The sequence below is a fragment of the Musca vetustissima genome, unplaced genomic scaffold (genome assembly GCF_032173495.1).
Source record: "Musca vetustissima isolate MV318-11 ecotype Yass unplaced genomic scaffold, APGP_CSIRO_Mvet_v1 utg6936, whole genome shotgun sequence".
NCBI classification, from domain to species: domain Eukaryota; kingdom Metazoa; phylum Arthropoda; class Insecta; order Diptera; family Muscidae; genus Musca; species Musca vetustissima.
In genome coordinates, this window is record NW_026881588.1 from 239,554 (window position 1) to 262,627 (window position 23,074).

General features: G+C 32.8%; 1 protein-coding gene across 1 annotated transcript in view; it reads left to right on the plus strand.

Annotated features, from left to right (window-relative positions):
* The window catches only part of LOC133327523 (division abnormally delayed protein), a 196,550-nt gene extending 173,629 nt beyond the window's left edge, over window positions 1–22,921 (plus strand). The window contains exons 3-9 of the mRNA XM_061536041.1: window positions 16,825–16,948; window positions 18,428–18,853; window positions 19,054–19,243; window positions 20,665–20,837; window positions 22,049–22,259; window positions 22,488–22,626; window positions 22,698–22,921. Of these exons, the coding sequence (XP_061392025.1) occupies window positions 16,825–16,948; window positions 18,428–18,853; window positions 19,054–19,243; window positions 20,665–20,837; window positions 22,049–22,259; window positions 22,488–22,626; window positions 22,698–22,891 (1,457 nt within the window). The 3' untranslated portion in view covers window positions 22,892–22,921. The remainder of the gene's footprint in view (window positions 1–16,824; window positions 16,949–18,427; window positions 18,854–19,053; window positions 19,244–20,664; window positions 20,838–22,048; window positions 22,260–22,487; window positions 22,627–22,697) is intronic.
* The last annotated feature ends 153 nt before the right edge of the window (window positions 22,922–23,074 follow it).

Below are 23,074 nucleotides of genomic sequence, written 5' to 3' on the forward strand. Positions count from 1 at the left end.
CGACAAAAATTTAGTATTTGGTCCATTTCATCCCCTAAACATTAAGCTATCTTTACCAAAAACAATAGGGGTCTTCATTGGCAGAACCCATCCCATATTCAAAATTTCGTGAAGATTGGTCCATAACTGTGGCCTGTATCGTGTTTACAAATTATAATGGACAGACGGACGGACACACATGTCTAGATCGACTCAGCTAGTCGAGATATGAGGATCGGTATACTTAAAGGTGGGTGTAGGATCAATATTTCGCGGCGTTACAAACTCTTGGGGCTGCACAAATCTATAACATAGTTGTGTAGGGTATAAAAATAAATTATTCAAAATAGTAAATTATAGTCGATTTGGTTGAAAACTTTTACAAAATATCGAATAATGGGAAATACCGTTATATAGAGGTTATCCTAAAAATTGGACCGATATCGATCATTTTTTAGTAAGAAGATTTGCTATCCAGTGGGAACTCATTTTTAATATAGGTATGTTCCAAAGCCGAGTTTGAAATATTGCAAGCTCTATCGTGATTATATTTCGAGATGTTTCAAACGGAATGAGGAATTTAATTTACGGGTACGAATCCCTCTTTTTGACTTATGGTATGTTCCAGTAGTTTTTTAATAGTAAATCTAGTAAAAGGGAAACATTTCAAAATCGCTCTCAGGGTACAAAATAATTTTAAAATTTCGGGAACGTAAATCTAGTAAATATGCCAAAATTAGATGGCAATACATCAAAATCAAAATAACAGCCAATCAGAGTAAAAAAGTTTGCAAAGAGAAAGCCATTTTGTTTTGTGCTCTCTTAAATTTGATTCAATGTTTTACCAGTTTTGTGGGTTGAGAAACGGTTTTCGAGTAAAAAGTTGCAAAATATGTGAAATGAGTAGATTCTTTTAGGTTCTGGAACGGAACTTTAGTTTGTGGTCCAAAAATGTTCAAAAAAAAAGATGTTCAAAGGTCCGCCTTTTTCGTTAATTTTTGTGCGAAGTCAGTAATTTTAGTTCATTGAAAATTTAAAATCGCGAATGGGGACTCTTGTGGAAGGCAGGTGGTTTCAACAAGACGGCGCCACATGTCATACAGCCAGAGAATCTATTTATATAAAAACCTGGGTGCGAAGAATGATTAAAATACATTCTTTCTCGCGAATATTCACGGACGAGAATTCGAATGTTTACAATTTATAGCGAATGATAAAGTTACAATGAATGAACAAGCATTTGCAATCTCTCGCGAATGTTCGCATTGTACGAAAAATTTACGAACGATAAAACTGCAAGCGTCGTCGATTCATTCTTTCGCGAGCATTTGTTGCTGAAGAACATTCTTTTGAAAAACTCAAAAAACAAATGTTCGCGAAAGTTCGCGAGCCCTGTTAAAAACAACAACAAACTACGTATCATAAAAAAGTAAACACACAAAAAACGAAAGAATGTGTGTAGCAGAAAGTGTGTGGAACAGGCACGGGCAGAACGTAAATCATTCGGTTCTCACGCAATTGTCTCTGTGTGTGTCTCAAGGGTTTTTCAGTGGTTCAGTTGAATGTATGTGAGAGAATAGTGATATTTACTCTCGCGTGAGTGCAAGCGTGCGGTAGTTCGCCCGATACTGGTGTAGAATAACAAAACACATGTTGTTTTTGTTGTCACCGTTTTGAGCATTCGCGAGCATTCGGGAATGTTTGTTTTCATTCGTGAGGGAATGTCAGAAAGAATTTCAACCACCAAACGAAAATAACGAACTTTGTTGTGTGCTCTCACTCGTTTGTTATGTGTTTGCGAACATTCTTTGGCGAATGCTCGTTTGGTAAAGAATTTATCGCCATAAATTCATTCGTAAAATGAACACAAAACGAAAAGGATGTATTTTGAATCATTCGCGAGCGAGTTTTTGCGCACCCTGATGAAAACTTAAAAATTCGGAACGAATTTCTTAAAGCCCCATAAAAAATATTTAAAATCAATCGGAACCGGTAAAACCAGTCGCCTAACATCAAAAACAAACTGACGATCAAAAATGTCTTATTTACGAACATATATAACCGACAGGATTTTCCATTCATACCCCTTTCTCGATACCAATATCTTGTTGTGGTACATCTTAGATTTCTGTGATAACATTTTTGAAATTCGACAAGGTCTTCCCAATGGATTTCTGTGTTATATCCTAAAGTATCAACAATTCATGAAAGTCTATCTGCTATCAGCATTTCAAACGAAGTAGTCCCCTTAATTTCAGGCATCTGTTTCAAAGCCAAATATGACAGCCTTGCAACCTTAATGTAATCTTGGAACTTCGAGAATTTTTTTTCTCACGGATGTATTCCCTTTTAAAATTAAAACTTCCCTTCTTATATACTATTAATGCTGTTGCATTTTATTCACATTGATATAAGCTTCCTGAAATATTCTTTCCACCATATTCTCCCCTTTCTACTTTTTAATCGCATTGAAATATTTACACATTTATTTGTTTGACGCCCCCTAAAGGTAGGTAAGGGCAAGAAACTATTTTACTTAATTCATTCCCATTTTCCGCGTTTCTCTTTATAGCGAACGTGTGCTTACATCTTAGCGAAAGCTTATATTCTATGCAATTTTGTAATTGCCGAGTGCAATTCATGCCACCCAATTCTATGGCTGTCATGCTATGGCATATTTATGGATACTTTATTCATTGGAAAATTGCTTACCGTCGAATGGATTTTTATTTTTGTTATGTTTATTATATTTTTCATTGCATTAAAATTTGTATTTTGTAAATGGAATTCAATCCATTAGTTATACGATTTATCATGTTACAGGAAATATCTTTAAAGGATTGTGAAAGAAAATAAGCAAATATACTACTTGGGGTATAAAATATATAACTTTTGGGGTGATAAATGCATTGTTGATTCTGAAGTCGTTATTGAAATAACGAGATAGGTTCTAATTTTTTTAAAAAATTGAAATACATACCTAAATATTATTCGTATAAATTTTTTCATTTAGATTGATTATAATTTTTCATAGATAATCTCCACACTCTTCCTTTATATCCATACACAAAATTTTCATTTTCATACAATTTTTCAAAAAGAAATGTTAAACTTCAATTTCAATAAAAAAAAATCCAGCCTTGTTAACTTTCTACCAAGGCGATGGCATGAAGATTACTTTAAACGCTATAACATTTTCATTCTTGTGCATAATTTCAAATATTTATTTTTGAATATCAAAGAAATCGTGATTTTATAACTTTATTGCTCTTCAAATAAGATTTATGCAAAAAAATAAGCAGTCATTTCTTTTTTGCAAACAATCATAAAAATCCAATGAAAAAAATAACAAAAAAATTCCTTGGAAGTCAACGATGAGGTGCGGTTTTATGTGTCCGCTCACACAAATCCTCATAAAATCAAATCATCGATGCATAAATGTTACAAAAAGATGATGATGAAGAAGCAATTCTTCAAAACATCAAGGGGAAAACGGCGCAAAAGAAAACATTTCTCTTTTTCATTGTCGATGATGATGTTGTTTTTGTTATTGGTGCTGCTACTTCTTCACACAACCATAACGGCCGAACGAATGAATGTTCAATATCCCACCAAAATAAAACACTGCGAATAATGTTTAACGAAACGTTTTTATGGGTTTTTGACAATCCCCCAATCTTGAACGTGGGAATGTGGTGAAATGAACGTATAACCAAAAACAAACACTCGAAACCTCGAAATATCCACTGCGGACAACGAACCTGATACCACCTTCAGGAAGAAAAAAGAAGTGGAGCTAAAAATACATGTAAACAACAGAACTGCGAAATCCTTCAAAGTTTGCTTTTTCTTTTTTCTTCTCCCTCTGATTGGTGTTTGATTCACGAAACCCCCCTTCAAAAATAAAGTCAGTCCCACAAAGAAATCAATTCATTCACTTTTTTTGGTTGTTTGAGAAACATTTTAAGTGAAATTTCAATTTAGTTTTACAATTTCGTATTTTTAAATGAATATAAAAACGAGAAAAATAAACGATTGGTTATTAATTGAGGATTAAAAGGTCTTCAAACATTGGGAACAAAATTTAAATTTGTAACTAAATTTAATTTAAGGAAAAATGTATTTCGAAAAATTTACGTTAAACATAATACCCGAAATCAGGCTTAAATTTGAAAATATCTATTTGAAAGTAAGTATGCAGCTAAATAAACATTGATGTGTACGTAGATTTTGTATCCGGCTTCTATTTGGTACGATGGTATTCCTAGGCTTAGTGTTGCCAGGCGCCTTCTGACATTTCCATTAAAAAGTATGTCATATTTTAGCATAAACGTATTGAGTACGAAAATAAAAATTCCAAAAAACGAAAATCGTCCATTGATGACAAGCCTTGATGGGGCAAAAAATCGATCGAGAAGCTTGAAAAGAGTTTCACAGTAGACAAAACATTGTTCTATCAAACCGTGGGTCTTCGAAGACAAGCTAAATCTAACGAAATTTATTCGTGGAAGAAAAACTTTCTATCAAATGTTCGCCGGTTTCATCGGCAAAACTAGTTATGTGGCTACTGTACTGCTAGTGTAACGTAGAACAGCCTTCGAAAAGATATTCGCAAAACAAACAAGTGAAAACGAATCATTGTGCAAAGCTATCTTTCACACATTGGCTCATTTTGATTGGCCGTTAAAATTTTTAAAATATATTTTTGAAGGTATTTCTTTCGGAGGGGAAAATGTAAAACATTCAATTTTTGATCAACATTTCTCGCATTTTCTTTATTGGATCAGAAATATATATTTGTATATCACACTGAATGTGACTTTAACAGTCACAGTTCCCAAAACCTGCCGGAAATTCCATGATTAATATTGTTTTATTATCGGAGTTGTATGGTTTAGATCTGGACAACTAATGAAACAATTTTTCGGACCCAGTTATCTCTCTCGAAGGTTTAATTTTAGAGGGTAGTGGTGCTACCCAGCTACGAATCGCAGCGGAGGTGAACAAATTATTTTATCTGTATTTGTAAAATTACGCGGCATTCGAAGCATTCGACTTCCTAATAACTAACATAAACGCATGAGGAAAATACAAAATAGGAACAGTCAATCACATGGTACAATTATAAAAGGTAACAGCAAATCCCAGCTGATTTGATTCCAACATAATACTAGTGTCAATATGAATTTGACTAATTATGTTTTAAAAATCACCCAACAGGAAAATTGGGAACGCATACAATTTGAAATTGTTCTTTATTATATGTGCTCCCGTATTCAATTTACTCAATCTGCCTGCTGGGAAAGTTTCAGGAAGCAAATCTTTCTTCAAGGAATAACTCGCTATTCCCAGCATTTTCATATGTGTTACACATATATGTGGCAATGGCTCAATTATAGGAAAGATGTGGAAGCGATAGAAATATAAATTTGAAAGATTTTCATTCATGTTTTTCAATTTTTATTTTCAGGATTCTAAAATATTTCATTTTCAAAATAAAAATAATTTGATGATAATTCATTTTTCTGTCAAATGAGTTGACACTAGTAGAACTTACAACAACAAATTTCCATGTGGTTGTTGTATCGTTTTTTGTACAACAACACTTGCTGTTACCTTCTATTATTATACCATGAGTCAATCAGAAAAAAAGATAAAATTAAATTAGCAAAGACTCCAACCACTGCAAAAATTCCAGCATTTATTCTTTTTAGGCAACGATAGATATCAGCCCCATCACCGAGGACAAGCTATAGCAAACCATAAAGGACAAGCTATAGGTGAAATAAAAAGAAATAGCATGATTAACAAAACTAAGACTAGTTTTCGAATATTTGTAAAATAAGGCTGCATTCGAATCTCCTGACTTCCTAATAACTAAACTCAACACATGAGGAATATACAAAATGGGACTATCCAACCACAAGAAGAAAATGACAACAGATAGCGCCACTCAGTGGTTGGAGTCCTTGCTTATTTAAAATGGAATTTTACATAAGCAAGGTCTCCAACCACTGCACAAAATTCAAAATTGCATTCTTTCTAGACAACGATAGATGTCAGCCCCATTGCCTACAACAAGTAAAACCAATCATCTACATAGCTAAATTAAAAACACGATTAACAAAACTAATGCAAAGGCTGGTTTTCGAGTATTTGTAAAATTAGGCTGCATCCAAAGCACCACCCTGACATACTTATAACTAACCTCGCTATCAACACATGTAGTTATCGCAAGAGAGTTTCGGAAGGACATAGCGCCACCTTCTGGCTTGAAAATTGACAACACTAAATAAACTAGGACACCAATCACTGCCCTTGTTTCTAGGAAATATTAGATGTCAGCCCAATAACCTAGAGCAAGCTACTGCAGACCCATCATTTACTTAACTGGAATAAATCCAATGATATGATTTACGAAATAAATACAAGGTCTAAACAACTAAGACGGCGGTTCTCTCCGGCAGCCCAATCAAAGACATAAAAGTATAAAGATATGACAATTGATACGTCGATAATATCCAATAGATGGCTTGTCCTCTGTTGTTATGATATCATAACAATATTAAACTTTTTAAGCGATTTATTTCAGGCTTATACCATAAAAACATATATTTGAGTGCAGATCTGTGATATTATTAACATTTTATACACACATTCTCGAGTATTGGCGTATTTATTCTTAACATGCCTCTGCTATGCGTGAGTCCCCCTACATTTGTTTTCGTAAACAATTTTGTCAAAATACATTTTGTCTAGTCTTTGCGTTTTCTATGTCTTTGGCTCAATGCTCTCAAGAGAAGTAACAAGAGAAACAATCGTTGATCACAATAGGCCACCGATGTCTTGCGATTTTAGAACTTGCGACTTTTTTCTTTGGGGTTCGATTCAGGACCTCACATCTAGAATTCGTAAAAGCTATCGAGATCATTGGGCGGCCAATTTGCGATTTGATTGTACAAAAACTTTGATACTTTTCTTTCAAAAACCAGAGAACCCTTTAATATTAAATTTCTATTATTCATGGCACATTAATTAATTTAAAACATATCAATCAATTTCTTTTTTTTCAATTTGTTACTTCCATACAAGTTAAAATTTATGTATTAGCCACTTCTAATTGTTAATATTTTTATTTTAGCATTAATTTAGTTTTATTCCATCGTGATAATACTTATTTAATCTTTCCTGTATACCCAGAATTCCTTAATTATTTCGAAAGTATAAATCACATTCTATCCCTAAAGATATGCATTAATTTTCTGCAAAGTCTTTTATTAAGTTTACCATAATATGTTATGCCCAATTTGATATGTAATAATGTTACAATACAATTTTATCCCAATAAATATGCAATAGTTCAAGAATATATTTACTTCACATTGCCTCTCCACATTTCTTGGGTAATAATTCCAAACCACAGAATTTCAACTTACGTACATATATCAAAAATCTCCGATTTCTATTTTATGTGAAATTCCCTAATAAATTATTTAATAACTATTATTCAACATAATTACCTTAGCTTTCTTTATATTTATGCTAATAGTCTCCAATTGTTTCGAAAAAGTATGCAACACATTCTATTTGGTTATGTAGTTATTACATGCCTAAAACTATACGTTTCCTTAATACCTAAGTCTGCAATTAAATGCATCAGAATATTTAATTCACAATTTCAAACATAATCTTTTCACATTACACAATTTATTCCTTACCCCCTAAAACTATGCAATATATTTTGAAGAATGCATTTTAATTAACGTTTTGCAAACATTGTCGTCTCTGACACTTGTGAAAATATTATTTTTTTCTTATGAAATGTAATTCTTATTAAATTTCCTTGTTTCTGCAGTTAATAATGTTGGCATATTCGAAATTCGAAGCAGATGAAATGCTATCGGAATACATGTACATACATATAATAAATGTGTCTGTTTGTGTATGTATCTGTACATTATTACATCATACGGGTTTTTTGGTTTGTTAGCAGAATGTCATGAAAATTTAATTAAAGCTTTCAACACGACTTTTATTTCTGTCTCAAATGTCTTTATGTATTCTTTGTCTTGCTGCTGCTACTACTGGCATGTAATGAGTTAGTTTTCATTTCCATTAAAATCAATATTAACATAGGATGTATCGTCAAAATCATATTCAAGTGTTGGTTAATGGTATATAATTCCTCTTAAATAGAGTTGAACCATATTAAGAAAAATATTTGTTTTAACAAATAACTTGCCTAAAAGTATGCTATAATTTACAACAATATAACATTTTGTGCTTAGTTCATTTTCAGTATGATAAATTCCCACATTTTATTACATTTCTTGTTAAGAATTTCTTTCAATAATATGTTATTACAAAATTCCTTCTTTAGCCTTTATCCTTTAGGTAAAGGGAAAAGCAATTTTGTTTTACCACATACTAAGCCAAAAGAATTTTCTGCTTTACCTTTATTAAAGTTTTAATCAAACAACAATTTACTCACGTACTTACATGAACACAATTCTAATAATATTTACGCATACTCACGCATCTCAGCACTTAACACTTGTATGGTGGTTTTATAAAGTAAGTAAATTAAAAGTGTACGTTAATGACTAGTCATAGCAAAAGGTGGTAAAAGAGAATTTGCAATTTATGTTTGTAACACCATCACCGCCAACATCAACAACAAAATGGTCCATTGTGGTTTGGTATAAAATACCACAATACTTTTTGACGTGTCATTTCCCAAAAGTTAAACATTTACTGTAATCCTTTGGCTGAAGGTAAAATGTGTTGAGCAATAATATTATTTAAATGAATCCTATATGTCGTATAAGTAACGACCACAGTCATACACTCTTGTGTATGAGATGGGATATGCGCTGAACATGGATCGATATTGAGACTTTCTGCAATAAAAATAAAGCAATTTAAAATAAACAATTGGTGGATTTTAAAATACATATATCTAATTCGTACATACCGGCGATATATTATATAAGTCTGATAAAAATAATTCGCCATTTTTACAGCTCCGTGAGTTACGTATTTTCAATTTTTCCATTTTATACCCTTCACCACACTGTGGTACAGAGTATTATGTCCTTGCTCATATGTTTGTAACAGGTAAAAGGAAACGAGATAGACACATGGTTCATTTTGAGAATATGCATAGAATCACTTTCTGAGTCGATTTATGCATGTCCGTCTATCCGTCCGTCCATGAATTTTTGTGAGCAAAGTACAGGTCGCTATTATTATCCGTATTGGATGAAATTTGGCCCAAGGACGAACCCTATTGAAATTGGAGAAACCCGGTTCAGATTTAGATATAGCTCCCATACATTTTCGTCCGATTTTATATAAATGGTGCGCCAAACTCCCAATATTTGTCCGATTGAGACACAATTTTGCACTGCGTTCTAAATTTAGTCCGGTTTCATGTTTGTGAAGTTTTGTAAAAATCGGTTCAGATTTAGATATAGCTCCCATATATAGCTTCGTCCGATTTTATGTAAATGGTGCTCCAAACTCCCAAGGTTTATCCGATTGTGACGAAACTTGTCATAACGTATGGACAGAGCTCCCATATATAGTTCGTCACACTTTAGGGAAATGACGATCCAAACTCCCAAGGTTTGTTCGATTGAGACAAGGTTTTTGAAAGCGAGAATGTGGGGATCCCCTTAAGTTTTGTCTACAAAATGACATTAATGCACAAGGACAAAAGAAATATTGACTACTTCGTTTAGTGAGCATATGGACGAAGAAAATTGGTCATGTTCGTTGAAATGGGTATGTTCTCTGTTTCCTTCGTCTGCAATGACTTGGTGTATAATGAATTCTTGTCACAGGGTCATACGATCATCATCAGAAATGCTTAAAATCATGTATTTTGCACCATCTCGTTTCGGAAAAAACTAGTTTATATGAACTATTCTGTAATAGAAACGATCGGTACTAGGTCCGTTTCTTTCATTCATCTACTTTCTTTTGCTCCAGAGGTTCTCTTTTGGTTATCATGCTGCAACCATCGTATTCAACGGACTTGGTCCACGCAGACGTTTTCCTATTCCCAAATCTGAAGTCACCGATGAAACGAAGTGTTGAGAAAATAATAGAAAAAAGCTGTCATGTCTCAACCACCGGTTTTGGTCCCCGCAGACTTTTCCCTCTTCCCAAAACTGAAGGCATCGATGAAAGTAAAGTGTTTTGCTACGATTGAGGAGATACAAAAAAATCGAAAGTATCCGTCCATCAGGATTTAGACATTTTTGATGCACTCCAGTCAATTGTCGAAATACATTTTCTTCTCGATAGGAACACCCCCAAAATATAGTTTTTGTAAGCTACACTAGCATCTTCTAGCATTGAAAATCCTTGCCCAAGCATTTTATTCTCGATGTGCGGAAATTAAAAGATGTCACGGTGTTCCAATTCAGGTATGTTTCTTTGTGCTGCACTATGCAGAATTGGCTAGAGTTGGATCGTGCCAGAAAAAAACTAGTTCATATGAACTATTTCGGTTCTTCCGTTCATCTTGTTTCTTCTGCTCCAGTGGTTCCTCTTTTATGTCCTTTTGTATGCACCTAGTTCCTTTTGATCCAATCGTTCATCTAGGTCGTTCCGTCCATTCAACAAATTAACTGACGTCTACCATCGAATTAAAAGAACTATGGAACTAAATGAATGACCTAGTTCGTTTTGCCGAGCGAATCCATAAATACGGAACCGCTTCTAGGAGAAGTTTTGCTTGATTCGACCTACGTTGCTTAAGCAGAACAGTCACCACATCACAAATTTTGCCAGAGAAAGAGGTGATCATTTGCTTCGAAGTACTTCTATCACGAACCTATACCGCCTTCTTACCCACCTTCTTAACATTTCTGGAAAAAGATCCATAGAAATGTTTAAGCTATATATGATATAGCGGCGCCCGACGTGAATCCCTTCTCTACTGCTCATATATTTAAATACATTTTAATAATAACTTTTCATATCTCCATATATTTGCCCTATGTTACAATTTTCTCCACCCAAAATGTCTTGCATCAGTTCAATTTCATGATTCTCTAGATGACAAGAAAATGCTTCGTTCTAACAAGGATTTGCAGTGATAACAGTTGCTACTTTCACAGTTACAACAGACAGAAAGTGTTAAAGATATTTGATTGGACGTTTAACTTTTTCTCCTCAACATAATGAAGTTTGTGGTTGCGACGACACCAACCACATCGCACCAGTGATGAGAATAATTATGATGCAAAAATTGTAACATTTGTAGCCAAGTCTTATGGGTCGATTATGGAAGGCAACCAAACTCCAGTTGCGAGTTCAACTGGCAACGCAACTGAAATAAAACTTAACATTATGAATATCAACTTTTCTCAGTTGCTGTCGATAATACTGTTTTGACATTTCTACAACTAGAAATAGTGTAAACAAACAAAAAAATGAATAAAATATTTCAGAAAAACTAATTATATGTGATGATAAGGTCAGCGGAACTATTTTTGATGATGAAAATTATGTTCAAGATGTGTCATTACTTCTGTGAGTAGATGCTGACGTTTAGAGAAATGTTCAATCAACTGCTCATATTAGCTTGAAGGCGTATTTTCGACTACCAAAAGATGCCGTTGTGTACATAGATGAAGCCTTAAACTCTGATTTCCGAATAGCCTGGCGGTCAACAGCAATTCCTCCTCTCTTAAAAATTTGTGCAGCCCTGATGTTTTTTTGTGGAGGGAAGTTTTCAAAAGTCCCATAGCAATGACTTCAACTTGGCATGGCTCAACCGACAATGTCGGTGGTTTTTGGCCGAAGTTATCCGGCTAATAGAGGAAAACCCGTGTAAAATTTTGATTGTATACAAATTAACGGAGGAGGAAAAAGGGAAGAGTACAATTTTTTTATTCGAAAAGTTCCAGGGTGTTGTCGGATGTATTGATGATACACACTTAAATATCATGGACCCAAAAGAAGATTTACGCCACTTTCTGCCATTCATTTGGAATGCGTGTTAGTGGGTCATAGCAGTTAAGGTCTTCTGAAATGGCCTTCCAAACATCATCGATAGTGGCTTTGGTTTGACCAAAAGTCCGCACGTCGCGTGCTACATTTGGGTGAGCTTCCATCCGGGCAATAAGGACCTCAAATTCTTCTTTTGTAGTAATATTAACCATTATGGGAAGCCTACAAAGTTCAGTTATTATAAACAGCAACCAGAAATAAATGGTTGCCGAAAAATTCGATTTGAAGCAACTGAAGTTGACAACAGTTGCCATCCATAATGCAAATTTGGCAACTGGCAACATAACTAAACTACGGTTGCCATCCATAATCGACCCATTATTTTTGCTTACTTTTACAGGGGTGTTGATTGCAATTGTAATAAAATCTAATTTTGCAAATGAAATAGTGAAGCCGAGGAAATTTAAAAGGGCTTTTAAATAATTCAATTTCTTTACTTGTGATTGCATTTTTAGTCGTCGCCCTGTTGTTACCTCCCACCACCAACAGTTGAACTCCATTTGCTGAGTATAGAAAAATCCCACCTAAATGTAAATTAATTTTTAATGATTTGTACATGTTTTCCCTTCCTACCAATTCTAACTTTGGTATATTCTGCCATGATAAAAGTAGAAGTTTCATTTGTTTGCTTGCTCCATCATTAACCTATCTCAACACACGACAACACAACAAATTGTTTCAGAACGAACGAAAACTTGTACATTATTCAGAAGTTGCTAGCACAGAGTAATTTCCATTTAAAATTCAATGCAAGAATTATGTCTTGTAAATATATGAAAATGTGTTCCGTTGAATATGTGCGGATGTTGAAGTTTTGTTTCGTTTTTTTTTTTAAGTAAATAAGTCACAGTACAGCACCTTCAATTGAAACTTTTGAGTTTCAAAATAAATACTATTGGCGGCAAAGTTTGGTAGCTGTCTGTAATTTTGTTCTTGGAATTTCCTCGAGTTGTCGATTTTTTTTAAATGTGAATGGAAAATCGAGACAAAGAAGTTTAGTTCGGCAAGACACATTGGGGAATTGCAATAAAAACCTATGCCGTACAGAAACTAGTATGCTTCAAAATTAAAATAAACCCTATGAATTTAGAGCAATTAGTATTGGACAACGGGGCGGATTTTATATTAAATTCAAAACAAAAACATTTGACATTTTATCATTCCTACTAATGCTGGACGAGATTTAATAAAATTACTTGATAAACTTAAAAGACCTATATGAACTAAAGACTTTACTATGAACAAAATGACCACAAAAATTATGAAACCAATAAAGGCCTATTAATAAGGTCAGCCAGAGAGACCAGCTGAATACTGCGGTTTCTCAAGTTTGCTGTCAAAATCCATTATTGTGAATCAACATCCATTATGAAAACGTAAACAAAGTCCAAATTTTTGACATTCGACTTTAGAAAAAAACGCCGATTTTTGCTTACTGCGTGACCTTATTAATAGATCTTGAAACCAATGAAATGATTAAACAACTAAGTCTAAACTAAACTATTAGTAAGGTTATTCAAGGAGGCCAGTTACATATCAGCAGCTTCTGAAGTTTGCTGCCAAATCCAATATTGTGAATTGACATTCATTTTGAAAAAGTAAACATCGTATAAAATGTTGGCATACGACTTGAGAAAAAACAGCTGACTTTCTCTTGCGGCTGACCTTAATAATAGAACTTGTTACAAAGAAAATTTGACCAGAAAAGATTTTGCAGTAACATCAGCTGATATTTAATCAGCTGTTTTTATATGATTTGTAAACAAACAAAAAACGTTGTTTGCAAGCAAGATTTTATATAATAAAACATTAAAATCGGTAAAGAATACACAATTCATATACATATGTTAATAATACAAACAGCAAAAATGCAGACTTTTTTCTTGGTCCTAACTTTTTGTTTTGGTAATCAGCTGTATCAGTGTACAGACTTTTTACTGGATGTTGTTCGTTTACTTTATTACAATTTTCTCTCTTTAGATCAAAAAATTTGCATTTATGTTCAGTAAGTTCTTACTGAGTAAATGTTACTGGAAATAACGAACAAGACATATTTTACAATGTAGCTTATTTCGTAATTATATACATTATCTCTCTAGTTACATCCTCTATACAAAACTTAATATCTAGATTTACACGTGGTCTAAGGTCGCCACAAAAGAAGTAACTGCTAATCAGCTGTGTCTCATGTTTGGTGTTCAAACCCGTTACTGTGAATTGTTGGTTTTCACTTTATGGAGGAAGTATCAAGTTAGTATCAAGATCTATTAATCAGGTCACATATCTGGCGAAAGTCAGCTGTTTATTCTCAAGTCTAATGTCATGGACTTTGTTTACGTAATGGGAGAAAATTCGCAGTAATGGATTTTGACAGCAAACTTGAGAGGCGTGACCTTATTAATTGACCATGGTTAGTACTGTAAAATGTTCGGAACCTTTTCACAAAGCGTGTAACCATCTTCTTCGTACAATTTTTTTAGATTTTCATTGTAACAGGATTCTTCTGTATGTTTTATATTAAAATAAAATCTTCAATCAATACACATACTCATCAATATACGTTATTATTAATCGGATATATCTACATATGAACATCTGTCGCATTGCGTGATGTAAAAAAGGCTCATTAAAATGTATTTTATTTCCATGTGATTATTGGTGGCGGTATATTTACTTTAATATTAAAATTAAGGCATGTTGCTCTTTTTCTGGTTGATGTTTTTTTTTTTTGTGATGTTATTAATTTAAGTCAACGAAAACAAGTGGTGAGCAACCAACGACCGACCACCCAGACATGAAGGTGGCTGTGACCAGTCACCCAGCCAGCTAGCTAGCCAGTCATCCAACCCGGTTTTATATTGGTAATGAACTACAAAAATGTAGTAAAAGAAAAAGAAACAAGCTATGCTAAACCTGACTCTTTGTATTAGCATGCCATGAAATTAAAGGAAATGGATGGCTGGCTAAAATATCGTTTAACAGCCATAACTAGGGAACAGGTTTTTTTTCTTCTGTTTATTTCATCTTTCCTGACACCGACATTGGCATCTTTGTAATACAAACTTAGTTTATCTATGAAAATGCTTTCTGCTTAGATCTTAACTGGTTTGGCTTCCTAGTCGTTTAGCTGGACAAAAATGAATATGGATGGTTATAAAGGTATCTCCGAAACTGGTATGAAGAATGCAGTTTCATGTAAGTGTCCCCGTCTGTGCAGCGAACAGCTGAGAAATTATAAAGTCGTTTTGAATATCTTCTGTTTCTGCTCTTAAAGAAATGTTTTACATATTTCCTCTGATAATTAATTAATTAAATTAAGTGCATATTGTTGTTAAAGTTACAATGGTAGAAGTTGTTGTTGTAGGTTTCTTTTTCTCTTTTATTTCCTTGTAATCTTTATCAGGATGATGAAGATAAACATTGTTATTTTAATGACAATTACATCTTCCTGCTAGACAAAATCCTGAACAAAGGGAAGCGATTGCACTGCCAGCCAGTCAGTCACACAATCATCTGCCATTTCGTCCATTGCAATGCATATCATTTGTCGATTTCCATGGAATGTTTTAATTCGTTAGCTTAATTATACGCGGCAGGTGTGGAATTTCAATATGAATAATGTGTGAGTAATTTCTTTTGGGAATAAAGAATGTTTTTCTTTAAATGTGTAATAATTTAAAATATTTGAATGAAACTGAGCAATAAAAATACAGCTTTTTGGAGAACGTTAATAATATTCAATACAAATAATACCGAAGAGATATAAACCAAAATTTATTGATATAGTCACCAAGCAAACGAAAGTCAGCTATTTTGTCGCAAGTTTAATGTCAAAATTTTAGACTTTGTTTAATTCAAGATCTAAAGTCTGTGTTTTTTCTCAAGTTTCATGTCAAACTTTTGGACTTTGTTTACGTTTTCATAATGAAAATCAATTCACAATAATGGAATTTGACAGTAAACTTGAGAGGCAGCTGATATCCAGTTGATCTCCTAAGATGACATTATTAAAAGACCTCGGTTTAAGTTTTCATAATGAAAATCAATTCACAATAACGGAATTTGACAGTAAACTTGAGAAGCAGGTGAAAATGTAAGAAAAAAATATTTGTCATCTCAGAAGGATTTATTTGACAAATAAGCAATGGAAATGACAATTTAAATCCATAGGGTTTACTAAATCCAGTAAAGCTTCTATATAGGTATATAAAAAATTATATTTTTTCTTAAGGTGTCTATATATAATTCTAATGAAATTACCCATATCACTTCTGTTCAATAATACTGTCTGATAATCTCAAATCAAAAAGAAAACATTTAATTTTAATAATAATAATAAACTAACAGATAATGTTATTAAGTGAATCACTGTCTATTGGTATATTCTAGTTAAACATATAAATACAATAAATATCTAAATACATATAATATTTATGCATAGATTTTAAGAAAATAGCCAAATGTTTTATGAAAAATAAACAGATAGACTTACATACAAAATCTATACCCAGTTATTCACAAAAAATTGTACATATAAAGTATGTACGTGTTTTTGGCCCTTGGCTAGACAACAAGTCAATTACAAAATCGAAAACAGCAAAACAATATACACATGACACATTTCCAAATAAAATATATCAAATATTATTGTATTTTGACGTAAATTCCTTTAGTGAAATCCCCCCTGTCGTGTCAGTAAATTACACTTCAATTACATGGAATTTTCGTTTAATGACAGACAGTATAAGAACACTTCTTTTTTGATTTATAATTTATTGCCATAACTAATTTGTTCTTTCTCTTTTTCGTTTTTTATTCCAGCTCACACTTTGGATATTACCGAAGAATCGGAAAATCGTACTATGAACGTATTTTCTCAAGTCTACAAACGTATGTTACCGTTGTCAAAGAAATTAATCGAACAATTATATTCGGATATTAAAAGGTAATTATGATTAGTTATGTATATTGGTAATGTTTTTTCCACTTGAACTAATTACATATATGCGGAAAATAAGAATAATATGGTCATTATTTTAATTGTGAGGTCTACATAAATCAACATATAGTTCTAGAGCAAGAAAAATTTATGATGATTAACGTAAATCCCCTATTTTTTGGAACAATATTTTTTTTGCTTAAAAAATAACATTAATCAATAAGATAAACATGTATAGACTAAAATCACGATTGGTCTATGTCTTCTAAATCGATTCGATTTAGGAACTTCATCCTGTCTAAACTAGTATTAAAAAATTTATAACATTTACTCAGTACAAACTTACATAAACTTATATGAATGAGATCGGAAAAGATAAAAATTGCAATAACTAAACGAGCAATATCCAACAAGCGAAAATCAGCTGTTTCTTCGCAAGTCTAATATCAAAAATTTGGTTTTTGTTTGCGTTTTCATAATGAAAGTCAGTTTGCAATAATGGATTTTGACAGCAAACTTAAGTGGCAGCTGATATCCAGCTGGTCTCCCTGGACGACCTTATTTATAGGGCTTGGTTGTAACCAAGATAAATTAATAAAATCACCCAACAAACGGAAGTCAGGTGTCTTTTCTCGAGTACATATAATGTGGACGTTGTTTACGTTTGGCTTCCATCAATTCAGAATAATGGAATGACCCATGGATGACCCTATTAATAGGCTATAGTTCCAACCAAGATCTATTAATAAGGTCACACACCAGCGAAAGTCAGCTGTTTTTTTCTCAAGTTTAATATCAAAAGTTTGGTTTATGTTTAAGATTTCACAATGAAAGTCAATTCACAATAATTCACAATTCACAATTGTGTAAACCTTGCTCAAGGTTTACACAAGCAATTTTTTAAGATTGTCTCTCCCCTTGTCACTTTTCATACCTCCCTCTCCTGTTTTTACAAAACAGCTGATTAATTATCAGCTAATGTTACTGTAAATCTTTAGTGGGTAAATTTTCCTTGTAAGAATTTGCATATACTCAGTAATATAACTGTCAAATTTTCTCTCTGAATCAATCTCTTTTATCGGACGAACAAAATTCGGTAACAATTTGTGCATATTATTGAGTAAACGAACTCTCCTAAATTGGTATAAAGTTTTCAGTCAGCTGATATTTGAAAATGTGTTTGTGGTATTAGGATATCACACATTTCTACGAAAATCCTTGCCTAGCTACTCTATATAATAGTCACCAAAATAAAGTCTTAAACTTGTTATTTATAAAAGATATTATTAAAATTGAATATCATTTTCTCTTAAATTATATCGCAGTCATGCTCCATTTCCAGTACACTACCGATTAAATTCACACTTTATCCCTTACAACCGACCATTTACTTTCATATCAATAATTCGAAACATTACTGATAAATCGATTAAAATTAACTTTCTTTAATTTCTCTCTCCCTTTCATTACCACCTTTTTTTGCAGTACCATAAAATCGACCGAGTCCACAACCAGCGTCAACACATTGGAACACACCATACATCAGTTCTTTGTCAATTTATTTCCCGTTGCCTACCATCAAGTCGTCCATTTGAACAAGGAACGATATGGTGAATTGCATGAGGATTACATTAATTGCTTGAAACACACTTATGACGACATTCAACCCTTCGGTGACATACCCAACGAAATCAGTCGAAATTTAAGGCAAAGCATTCAAATGGTGCACATACTGATCAATGCCCTACACCAGAGTGCCGATGTTCTGGGCGAAACCGATGAATTGTATGGGGCCCATTTGACGGAAAGCTGCCAAAAGCATCTGCTACGAATGAGTTATTGTCCACGCTGTAATGGTCTGCAAAAGACGCATGTGAAAACATGTCACGGTTACTGTGTAAATGTATTAAGGTAGGTTGTTTGTTCCATTGAGCCTAATGGGCCAGGCGCTCATCATCATCAGCATCTGCTGTACGACAAAGTGAGCAATTCATTGTATTTAATGAAATTTCCACTCAAGTGTTCACTTTTTTGTGTGGATTTTTTGTTTTGTATTTCATCATTTTTCTACCATTCATTTATTTTTGCATTTTCCTTTTTTTCAATCACAGAGGTTGTTCGGCTCAATATGCTGGTGCTTTGGATAGCCATTGGTCTAGTGTTGCGGCTGGTTTGGAAAATTTAATGAATGTCCATATGAGTGCTGATGTTGGCATTGTTGCAGCAATTAAACAATTAAATGTTAAATTATCTGATTCAATAATGAATGCCATGAGAAATGGTCCCGAATTGGAAAATACGGTAAGTTGAATTTAAAAAAAGAGAAAAGAAGAACATTTACACAAATTAGTTTAAATTTTATATTCTGAAATCTATAGGGAGACCCCAAAGTAACAACATTTCCCTGTTTATAAATGTAAGACAGATTTAAAATTCAATGATTCCGACGTTCTAGACCATATTTTCAATGTTACTCTCGAGAACCATATACTTGACCGATATCATCGTTTGAGCTGAATACTTTGGTTTGGGTATAGTCATCCGAAGAATAGAACTGATGAGGTACAAAATTCATGAAATTTTGTAACAGAGACAGAACTCGAGTACCAAGATTTATTATTAAGGGCACCCAGCAAGCGAAAGTCAGCTGTTCCTTCTCAAGTCTAAAGTCAAAAATTTGGAATAATAGTGGATTTTGACAGCAAACTTAAGGAACAAGTGATCTCCCTGTATGACATTAATCGACCTTGATTTGGACTTTTAACCCACTTTTTACCATTGAAATGAATGATTCAGGACCCATATAAAATGCTTCAACATTTTCTTTGGTTTTATACATTTTTCTACAAAAAAATTTTAATTAGCGCTTAAATGAGGAGATTGAGTGCTTTTATAAAGCTGTTTAACACAAACTACATATATCACAAAACTCTCTCATTAATATCCAAGAAGTTAGAAAGTCACGGAATTATTGATATAATTCTACCCTTTCTCACACCTTCATTGAATTATAGCGCTTCTAAAATATAGCTTTAATTTTTTCAAAAACCAACTTCTTAACATTTCTTCAGTTCTCTTCTAATTTGTTCTCGTATGTTAGTTCTGTTTAAATAATTTTAAATGTTCTTTAAAACTTGTAAGACTATCGTAACTAGTAGCATGTGCATTTATTTACCACGACAACAACAAGTAAAGTGTTTTAGTAATGAAAGTGCCGACATGGCTTAAATTATCAAGTAGGCAATGAATTAGTTAAAGTATAACATGACATTACGGTTAGGATGCCTGTTGCAAGGATAATTACATACGAAATAGAACGACATGCATGTGCCTACATACACATACAGGCAGGTGCACATTTGTAATACTATGTAGAAACATACTAAGGTATGTCGAAAGTTAAATATTTTTTAAAAGAAAAATGTTTATCTCTTTAATCTTTAAAAGAAAAATCTCGCTTAAACAAAAGATATTATACATCGAGTCTTCAATTTGGTCAAATCTAAAAGTTCGATATGAAAAAATTTGCATACACATTTTTAGTATATAAATATCACTAGTGACCTTCATTCTAACATCACTCATTTAATTAGCTGGTGAGTCATTTACTCATCATTCAAAATTTTTAATATAGATTTAAGTTTAATCGTATGATAATAGCTTCTAATCTTAATTATTATTTCATTTAAATAAAATTGTGTTTGTTTCTCATTTTTTTCTAGGTTAAAAAAACTTGTGGTACACCAAAATTGTTACCCTCCAAAGATACCGATAATGAAATTAAAACACCTCTATCTCATTATACGAAAAAGATAAATCCAGTTGAACCTGAACTATTGCAATTCTCATCGACCATTGATAAATCCAAAGAGTTCTATTCAAACATAGTCAATAAGTAAGTATCTGGGCTGGCGTCATCCGTTCGTAAATAAATTTTGTGTAGTCCAAACTGGAATTTATAATCTAGAATACAGAAACATATTATTTGTTATGGTTATCAAATAAGTAAATATCACGAAACTCTTGAAAATCTTTTCAAAAATGTTATATCGAATTCTGCATATCAATTTATTGTCATAACTTCTATATCACATAACAACGTTTATCGTTTAATTTTGGCAATTTTATAATTATAACGTCCAATTTTTACTAAAATATCTCTTATAATGCAAATGTATATTGGCATAAGAATTGCTCCGCCAAAGAATATTAGATTCGCAATGCAATCACGGCAACTGAGACACTGATGGCATGGCTGAAAAAAATTATAGGGATTTTACCACAACGAGATTTTGATTTTTTAAAGGATTATACATCACAGCTCTTGGAATAATTTCCTATATCGCCCACAATGATATTGTGTATGAAATCTTTAATATTTACAACAATTTCGGTTAACATAATTTCAAAATTTTTATCAATTTTTAAAAAATGAATATTTTGTTATTTTTACAATGTTTGAAAACGTCAACACTTGAACAGACAAGGAAGTTTTAATTAACACCAAGGAATTTTGCAATGAAATTCAGAACAAATGCTTATAGTACGTTTTCATTTAACGGGATTTCGTTAAACCAGTGGGTTTCAATTTTCAATTCCTTTGCTTATATGTCAAATAAATCCTCATAAAGTAGATTCACCCCGTAAAAAGTTCTAATGTACATGCCGTTTCTGTCTAGATTTACATTAGAAAATTTTAATAACATTAGACAATTTTATAAAATTTACGCAGGTAAAATTGCGTAATGTAATCAAAACTAAACATGGTTCTGAATTTCATCGCAAAAATTTCTTCCATTGCAATTTCAGTTTGCGGCAATTTTAACTCAGCGCCTTCTTCACCAATTAACTATAGAAGTGTGACTATTAATATTGTCTTGTTTAAACCAAGTGTTATACTCCTTCATTAGTTTAAGGAAAAGCTTCATATGACAAAAAACTGAGTCAACGGGAAAGGAGGAATATCATTTGCGAAAGAAGGAGTAGAATGTCGAATAATAACTCTTTGTTTCAATAAACCGTTATTTGACTCACAAATATCATTTGCAATTTTTATATTATTCGATTACTAAAATATTTATTAATAATTATTTTTTTATTTTTCAGCGTTTGCGATGATGAAGAATTTCAAAGAAACGATCGTCACTGCTGGATCGGAGATCGTGTTAGTGATTACGATCAAATAATCATAAATACTCCTGGCACCGATACACAACGCTACAATCCTGAAGTACCTTATGAGCCAACATCTAGGCCAACTAAATTACATGAATTGCTCGATAAGTTGTTGAAAATACGCAAAAATCTGGAAACAGCGGTAAGTTGGACATTCAACCATTTAATAAACTTTTTCAATACGCATTTACAATGTTGGGATCTAAAACGGAATTTTCATTATAACTTTTTCCTTACATATATGTATGTTAAATCAATGCCTCATAGAGGATGATAACCCGACAAATCCTAATGTAAATGCCGTTGAACACGTTTATAGAAATAATTCCAAAAAATTAATTTTTAATACGCATTCTTCTTTAAATTTTAGGTACCATCCCCACCCAGAACAATCAACGATATTCAAAGTGATATGGCTGGTCGTGATGAAGAAGGATCTGGCCGCATAACCGATGATGTCGATGATGAGGAATACCGGTTACCAGGATCTGGTGATGGTTCTGGAGATGGTAAGCACCCACCCACACATTACCTATATAACATTGTCATAAAATTACATGTTTTGTTTCCCTTTTTCCAGGTGCCACATCCTTCCCAGTTGATCCTCGTTCAGATAATAATGAAGATAATGAAATTACACCACATGAAAAATCAAATTCACCGGCCAGTGCAGTAACCGCGTCGATGAGTTTAGCATCTTTAACTTGTCTACTACTAGTCACACACCATACATTATTAGCAACGATACGATTTTATAAACTTAATTTAAATTAAATAAAACAACCAAGCAACAAACACACACACGTTATTAATACTGATGATGATGCTGCTGCTGCAACATGCAACACAACAAAACAACAACCACAACAAATCCAAGGGTGCAACTCTGTTTTATAAATTATGTAGTTATTATATAATATAAATAAATCTATAAATGTATGTACGAATACGAGAATG